Source organism: Ambystoma mexicanum, chromosome 6p, assembly GCF_040938575.1.
Source record: "Ambystoma mexicanum isolate Mex_15411 chromosome 6p, UKY_AmexF1_1, whole genome shotgun sequence".
NCBI classification, from domain to species: Eukaryota; Metazoa; Chordata; class Amphibia; order Caudata; family Ambystomatidae; genus Ambystoma; species Ambystoma mexicanum.
In genome coordinates this window covers 651,104,092-651,112,953 of record NC_090935.1, presented here as the reverse complement: position 1 = coordinate 651,112,953, position 8,862 = coordinate 651,104,092, and the positions used below count along the sequence as shown (strand labels likewise).

Below are 8,862 nucleotides of genomic sequence, written 5' to 3'. Positions count from 1 at the left end.
AGTCCCAAAGGAGTCCAGACAGGACAGAATGAGCAGAGTGGGGGCATTTTATTTAGAACAAACGTCTACCTATCGATAATGGGACTGCCAGATAACACAATCTGAAGATCTTATTTCACCCACATCTGAGAGTCATACGCTAGAGCACAGTGCAGTGATTACAAATGTAAATCCAGTGACTGCAACCTACGCACAGCAAGTATTGCACGTCTGTCAAAAAAGCAAGACTTCTACACCACTGAATGGGATTGCAAAACGTGCTGCAGTGAAACTGTACAGCTAAGCAGAAAACGTCCTCAAAAGGTAATTGTGAAAAATATGAAATAACACCTGTCAGAAAAAATAGCACGAGTAATGGGGGTTGCGGGGCTTAGGCTCAGAGGGTATTTGTTTGGGGCTCTCATGTGGGGGGTAAAATGCATGTGTGGTGCTCATAAGTGGGAAGATACCCATGCTTTAAACTGTTCTACTGAAAACAACATTATCATCTCAGATGCCATGTCAGTTAAAGTGCAAGAGGTCAGATGCAAAATAAACAGAATGCAACACCATGTTCCACAGCTTCATTAGAATGTAGCCAAAAAGCAAATTAAAAACTTTTCTGGCATATCGACATTTCAGAAACAAGTTCATGTGATTTTTATTTGGCTTCAAGTATCACACACCGGAAAAAGGCAAAAGAATAATGCATTTATAAAGAAAACATGATTTATCTTTAATTATGTACAGGCATTTTTGATGCAAACAGGTACAAACTAAGTAAATAACTTGGACTCGCGGGGAGGTATGTTGCTATGCGGACTGCGCTGCGGCTTTCGCTGCCCGCTTGGCCTCTTGCTCGCGCTTTGCTAGTTCGCGCATCTCCTTCTCTCTGGCCACCATTCTGGACTGCTCCTGACTCCACTCGTCCAAGCGTCGCTCATAGGTGGCAATGTCTTTAGCCTCCGCTGCGGACAGCTTTTCCTGCACGAGGTGGGTGGTGCTGGTCAGAAGACTCTCCGCTTCAACCTTACCAAGCAAGTGCAGCTTGGAAGAGACCTCCTGCAACAGGAAAGGGAAGACCACACGATGCATCATTTACAGATCATTTCCAGTCACACACATGCTTAACTGTTTCACCAAAACAGTTGATGGGGCGTTCAGGTACCTGCCATCATCTTTTTTTTTCATAACCAGGTTAATACAATCATTATTTAATTGTATTCATACCTTAAACAGTTAAAGTACCAAACGACTCATTTTGAAAATAAACACGCATGTTAGTAAAAGGTTCCCAACGTGTTCATTAAGTACTTCACCCTTCTTTACATGCGTTTGAGGAAATAAAGCGTTCAAAAATTGCTATTTCTGGGCAGCAAAAGTCTTTGAAAGATTTGCACAAGTGCTCAGTAGATACGTGTGCTAAATATGGTTATGTGTATCTGGCCACGTGACACGCTCCTCCTATCTAGCCCTTCTTGAATGAGGGCTTGGTAGGATTGATCTGATCCTTATGAGGCTTAGAAAACCAAGTGGTGACCAGAGGGCAATTCTGCTTCATCCCCAGGCGAGATTTTATTCCGAATGCACCGTGCCCTGTGTCCCATTGAGCATTCGGTCTCTGGGCCTGTGGTCTGAAACTGAAAAAAAGTTCACAACTTGAGGTCATGATTTTGGGCACCTAAACAACCACAGCCTGCATGACACGAAATCTGGCACTTCTGCATTTAGGACACACAGACACACACTAGGCCTCCAAGTGGACGGCCTATAAAGCACCTTCTTTCTGAAGACAAAGATCCCCTGTTATTGACCTCTCAAGCATGGGCGACCGACAGTTCCAAAGTTTTAGTGTTTTCTGACAAGACGACTGGCAAAACTAAAATCCAGATAGCTGTGGAATGGTGGTGGATGTTAGACTCTATAACAATACCTCACGTGGAACCCTAGTGACCTGGTAAGCACAGTGATGTCCAAGCATCTGACATGCATCTCAATCCATGAATTCACACCATCACAGTATAGAAAGAAGTAGAGCCAAGAGAAAAGAGACAACCTCAAGAACGAAAACCGATTCCAGAGAGATGTGCAGAGGTGACAGGAATACATTTGGAGTGCTTGTCCTGAACGACTGGGCCACGTTGGGGCATGTGAAAAGGCTGGATCCGAGTAGGACGTGGGGTAATTAGAGCTGTCTGGCGGAATAAAGTGCAGCAAGAGAGGACATTGTTATATATAGATGTCCAGTATTGATTTTATTTGCTGGCATAGCTATTGCAACAATAAATATACGATCAAATAAAATAAATACATAATCCTACCGGACATGCATACAACAAAATAGTAATATATATAAGAGCAATTCTCAAAGACATAAAATGTCAAAAGAACGCTTAAAACCTACAATAAAATATAAAGCAGTTTTATACCAGTCCTTGTGCCAGTCACCTTGGGCTTCCTCCTACACAATGCAAGCCAGAGGAATTGGGAACGCCATACTGCAGGACATAATCTGATGAAGATCCCTAATCTGACGAAGATCAAACTGCCTCATAGACTGCTTTAATTGTCTTGATACCAGTCTGCCTAGGTGACGGTAACAACCATAGTTTCCTAAGATTAGTATAACAAGAGCAGAAGAAAATTAAGGGATACGTGGATGTAACTTATCTTTTATGTGAAGGCTGATTGATCCATTTTTTGTTAAATTCAATCCTGGGATAATTGGGTTGCATTCTGACACTAAGATCAACAGACAGGAATCCAATACATTCCTAATTCACTTTCCTGGAATGCTTTCAAATAAAGATGGAGGAAGGTAAGACATGTTTTTCTTGTAAAATCCAACTTCTGTGGTAGACATTTAAAATTAACGCAGAGATATCGCTATCCCTATATCCATGTGTGGTCTGCGATGGCCAAGTATACGATTTAGCACCAATGAGTTCCCTGCGCCCCAGAGGCGCTGATGCGGCCTGGCAAGATTGCCCCCATTTAGGGCAGCCCAACTAGGTCAGCACGTGGTAGAAATGATGGAGAACACTGGAAAGAAGCAGTTCATTCAGTGTCTGATTTCACCCTCTCCGAAGATGCCTTCTTCAGACACTGATAACGGAACACTATCACATGTAATTGCAGCAGTACAGGCGGTGTCCAGCCCAGTGACTGGTTCGACGCAACATTTGACTCGATCTCATCGTGGTTTGGAACTATAATGAAGTTGTTGGTCCCCATCGTCGTCTTTTTGCTGCTCATCTTTTTGTGTGCCAGGTAGGGGTTCGATGCTTTGCTAAGGCAATACCTAGTAGTGCAATGATGATGGTGACAGTGGGTAACCCAAACAAGATGCCTCATGACACTAAGGAAGCACAAGTACAAACTGTAGAAAATAATCGACCCAATATCATATGACAGCAGTATACACCACAGGAGATATAATAGACAACTTATATCACACAACTCTTGCTGAGCCCCAAGATTTGGAAAATCATAAGGAAGTGTGGGTGGACTTGCCCGGGGAAGGGGGCTGCATCTATATTACATGTACTCCTGAAAAATATGCAAGAACGGGTCAATGTTTGAGAAGTGTATGCAGTGCATGGATGCCAATGAAGGGTACTCCAGCAGGGGATGCAGCCGTAAGGAAGGCTGAGGAACGAGGGTGTACTGGACAAGGATATTCGTTCCTTTAGGAGTAACAAAAGGGGGCAATGTTGGGGAGGAAAGGTCCTTTTGGCCCCCCTCGACATTCCCACATGAAATAGATCTTGTATTCCCCCAATGGTGGGAGACGTCCCCATGTCTGTTTACTACTGTACCCAATTTGGACCATGTAAAAGTAAAATTAAGACAGTAAATGGAGCCATTTGGCTGGGACATACAGACTCCATTTTGTGTCACCCTCTTTTGTTAGGCCCCACAATGATCTCTTAAAAACCATCTCTCCCTTTGTCCAGCGCGGCGCACAACAAGCCCAGCCACCCCTTCCGCCTCTCCTAGGAGTTCCGCACAAACCCATTTCTCACGGAAACGTAGCCCTGTATTGTTGCGAATGTTCAGTATCTTTCCTCTTCCGATGAGCTCATTGACCTGCATGTGACCGGAGCAAGCTATGACTCGTGTGCGCATCCGTCTCCACAAACATGCCTGTGTCACCTTGCCCCCTGCTTTGAAGGTTATAGCTTATGGAGTCTTCCCCCGGGACCACCCCAAATGGCCCACCATATACTTAATCCAGTACGATCGGATATCCTCGTTTAAACTAAAATCCATCCATTTCATTTGGTTTAAATCATGAGGCATCTGGGGGAATAAATCACAGCTCAAACCCTTTAGATAAGGCACCTGGGAGAAGAGCAAACAACCTTGTGCCCCCATAAAGGCCTGGATTGGAATGTGCATATATCTGTCTGCAATTTGCAAATAACCTCTGTCTAAATAATGTCTAAATAATGATTTTACACCCAACATTATTCTTTGCATGCCAATGACCATTGTGTAGTTTAGATTACCTAGCATTGTAACTCTTCATGAACTAAGCCCGACCTTCACCCTGTGAAGATAAGCCCAGCTGACCCACGTGCCAGCTGACTGCCCCAATCTCAGCAGCCAATGGAAGTCTGATGTCGCTTATGTCACATACAGTGCCCTGAGGACCTGCCAATCGAAACAGTTATTTTATACTGAATGTTATTACATCTTTCATGACGTTTTTTGGGTTCATAACATGCAGCATTTGTATTATTTGGCAGAGCGCTCTCAGGGCTGCAGAGATCTTTGCATGCACAACCTTATATAAAACTTTGTTCAAATCCATCTTCTGGTCTCATTCCCTAGTAGGGTGTGTCCTTTATTTGGCTTATTTGGTATTGTGTTGAGACCAGGTCGCTTTCACATGTAAATGAATAAAATAAACTAAGAAAATCTAGTAGAAAAAGAGCAAAGATGGATAGGGTGATGAAGAGACTTATAAAACATCTCAATTGTTACAAACAGAGAAAAATAGTAAGGCAAAAGCCACGTAAATTAGGCAGTGTATCTATTTATAGCCATAAGATAAGAAGAATAACCTTAGAAAATCTGAATTGCCTGGCACCATTGCCAAGTTGTAGTGCTTTATGCTACAGTAAGATCACCGGGAAGCGCTGAGGGAGAGGATTCTGGGAGAGTCATTGAGGCTGCAGGACAAAAGTGGCAAGTTCTATAAAAGGGAAGAGAGGGTGATCCTGAAAGTGGTAGCTCATCCATAATGGATGTCAGGGTGCCGACCCACCACCAAATATGGATGTGCCAAGCTTGCTCAATGGAGACACTGAGCACTCCCTCAGCTGTAGCAAGCAACTGAAGGAGCACTCGTGGACTGAGTTTAAATGTAAAGGGGAAACTGTTTCCCTTTGTCAGTTTTAGTACCCCAGCATGCATGTCCAACGGGCTGTGCAAGGCTGCAGGCCTGAAAGTGCGTAAGTGGTGCTCCTATGACTTCCTGAACAATTGAGAGTGACTCAGTTGGCTGGAGAGTTGGAGCCGCTCCGGCTCCACCATGGATGTGTATAGGCAGCTCACCCGGCTTCCTTGTTTCTGTTCATGTGCGTGCAGCCAGAAATCTGTTGCGGGTACCCGATGCGGAGTGGATTCTGGTCAAGGGCTTGAGGCAAGGACATAAATTATGTGCGTAAGGCTGCGTGAGAATGAAATAGTTTATGAAGTTTTATGTATGTTGTATGGGTGCCCAGGTGAAAGAGAGTGTATGAATGCTGCATAGTTGAGCAAGTTAATGTGTATGAATGCATGTGCTTGTTTGCTTGCATGTGTGCTGGGAAGCGGGCATCTAGGGGGTAGGGATTTGTTCAGCAGGCTTTAGTAGACAATCTGGTTATATTTCCTTTCTGGGGTATGGTTTTATTTAACTTGTAGGGTACAGTCAGCATGATGAGTGTTATTATGTGGCTAGACTAGCCTAAATTGGTGCAGTCAGTCTGGCTACGCTTTCTGACGGTGGCGGGCTGGTAAGATAGCTCAGAGGGTGAATCCTTTGTTTCTGTCGCAGGTTCGAATCCAGCCAAGGCTAACTCAGCATTTAATTCTTCTGAGGTTGATAAAGGAGTACCAACTTCTGCTGGGTGACAATTGTATGTAAAATGTTCTAGGTACAGAGCTTTGGCGAAATATTTATAGTTAACAAATCATTATCAATAATTTTCACTGGGCAAGATAGGTAAATCAAACATAATACATTTTATTTCATGGCTAGACTGGCCTACATTACTGTAGCCAGTAAGAAAATGTTTTCTTACTGTGGCGCAATGGTAAAGCAAACATGATATGTTATTAAGGGATGCAAGGGTGCAGAAGAAAGTCTTGACACAGTTGTGGTAAATGTGATTAGCATAGACCTTTATTTATACCAAAAGAAAGGAAAAGAAAAGCCTATCTTGCCCAATTTACTTTGAGGATTTGTCCTGCCTCAACAAAAAGATGTCTGTCAAACAAAAACGTTCACCGTCCTGGGTCTAAACCTATTTCCATCCCTTGCACTTTCAACCTAACTAAAGGAAAGTTGGATGTCTTAACTTCAGAAGGAGGTCTTTCACCTTTTGGATGCTGACATCCAAAGCGCAGTACTTATGCAAAAAAATGTATAGTTCTATCTTAACAAGGTCAACCAAGCTTAAAGATAACCCAGTTCCCCACTCTCCTGGGGAGAGGGGAACCTCTTCCTGGGTTCCTGGTTCCACTTATCCACAAAACAAAGTTTCTCAAAATCCTCTGGGGGAGTCCTCTTCCCCAGTCCACAGTAGAAAATGAACCTTTTCAGTCTCTTGTCAGGTCTGTTTCACTAACCTGCCAGACCTCACCGAGACTTTTCCATTGGTGCACTAAGTCTGGTGTACTTGCCTACCAGACTTGATTTCCACAACTTTCCGTTCCAACAGTATTTGTATTTTTGGGCTCCAGCCCACTAGTTATAATTCTTCCTGTATTGCAGTGGGTTCTCGACCCTTATACTTTCCACTGGTGGGCTTTTTCCATTTTCATCTGGGTCCCAGACCCTCTTCCTTGGTTTTAGCAGGATCCTTATCCCTCCGTTACTTAGCATCCACTTAGACAGACCCGGTATACTCCCCTGCCAGGTACCCTCCCACCTAGGTGCACTCTCAATGTTCGTATCTGACTGTATGCCTCTTCTGTTATTTTCCTATTGCGTCACATAGTTCTTATACTGTATATTCTATTTCTCACCCGCTTGTGCTCTTCAAAATGTTATTAGGTTTCTAAAGTTTATATGCTTCCTTTTTCATTCCCTTGCAATGTACAGGTTGTTTTTAGAAGGTTGGGAAAGTTTGTAGTACATTGTATAGGATCCCTTTCACGCCCTTGGGCTCTTCAGGATGTATTCATGAGGATTCTACGCTCCCTCAATGCCCCACTGACCAGTCAGGCCCTTTACCGTCGTTTGGGAAGTCTCAGGGCAGTCTTCAGTCTCTTCTGGGAGTGGAACAAAGCTTCTCCGTTTCAGCCACGCTCTGCCTTCTCCTAGTTGCTATGCAGATTCAGCATCTCTCTGTCTCGTTGTCGGCTGCCCGCGTCTTTGTCCCTGTTCGGTTTTCAGTGGCCTGTCTTCCCGTGACTCTGCCAATGCTCAGGTCCGCCTCGTTAGGACCTCTCAGGTAACTGTGACTGTTCGTGTCCCAGGCTCCCGATTTCAGGCTCCTCGGTACAGAACTGGAGCCTCTGTCCCGGTTCCTCCCGGGCTAGCTTCTCGACATGCAAATTAATCCTTCATCCATTTTTACCATCAGGCTGACCTTTGGGCAGCTGCACAGCGTGTGTTGTGTGAGGGGTCAGCAATGCAAGGTGAACAACCTTTTTATGTTTGTTAAAAAAATGACATTTTATTAACATATAAATGATATAAAATGCCTCACTACTCTGATGTGGATTTCTCTGCCTAACAAAACTAAAGGGAAACACTCCAACACAGGGTGTCTGGCCCTCACACAAACATACACTATGCAAAGAAAATATTTGCCAATTCAATCAGCATCAACAATGATATTCAAAGTTACTTGATAACCTTTTGGTAACCTGGGTTCCCCAGAATTCAAGGCAAATTCAACTACAATGTTCGTGAAAAGAAATAAGAAAATCCACAAAGATAGCAAAGTCTCAATTGAGTTCTTGAAGGTTCAATGTCAAGGTAAACTTTGTTAAAGGTTCTAACAACAACAAAGTAGTTCTTCTTGGTGAAATAAAGACTTTCCACTTCCTCAGAATAGCATCAATGTTATTTCCAGCCACAATGATTTGCCACAAGTTCCAGTTATCCAAGAAGACTTTGAACAGTTCTAAAGAAATACTACTTCTAGAAATGTTAGTGAAACACAAGTCTTGGTTAACAGTTATGTCTTTATCCAAGATTAGGATTCACAATAGGTATATTTGTCAGGGTGACTTCACAGTGCTGCCGATTCCACTTCAACAAATTCACTTCTACTAGAATTCCCCATGAGGACATTCTTCTTTGCCTCACAGAATTCCACTTCACTTGTACCACTAAAGTATTGCACCCACTGACAACCAGATACATCACCACAGCATCAGAATTATGTGATTTTGACAAGATTCACTTGAAGGCACTCAAACACCTTCAAATAGGCAAGGCACTCTTTCTCTGAATATCTCTCTTCAAAAGGGGCAGCCTCTTTGCCTCTCTACCACAGTAACCTGTGTTTGTCTCCAGGACCAACTTCCCTCTTTCTCTCAAAGTCTCTGGCAACATAGGTTGTGCCAACTTCAAATAATGTTTAAAAGCAGCAGATTTCACTTCCCCAGCTTTGCCTTCACCTCTCTGCCAACTGTTAGCCAAACCAATTACCCAGAAGC

General features: G+C 43.5%; 1 protein-coding gene across 1 annotated transcript in view; it reads right to left on the bottom strand.

Moving 5' to 3' along the window:
- Nucleotides 1–615: 615 nt before the first annotated feature.
- The window catches only part of MRPS27 (mitochondrial ribosomal protein S27), an 874,008-nt gene continuing 865,761 nt past the window's right edge, over nt 616–8,862 (bottom strand). The window contains exon 11 of the mRNA XM_069627511.1: nt 616–1,041. Within this exon, the coding sequence (XP_069483612.1) occupies nt 793–1,041 (249 nt within the window). The 3' untranslated portion in view covers nt 616–792. The remainder of the gene's footprint in view (nt 1,042–8,862) is intronic.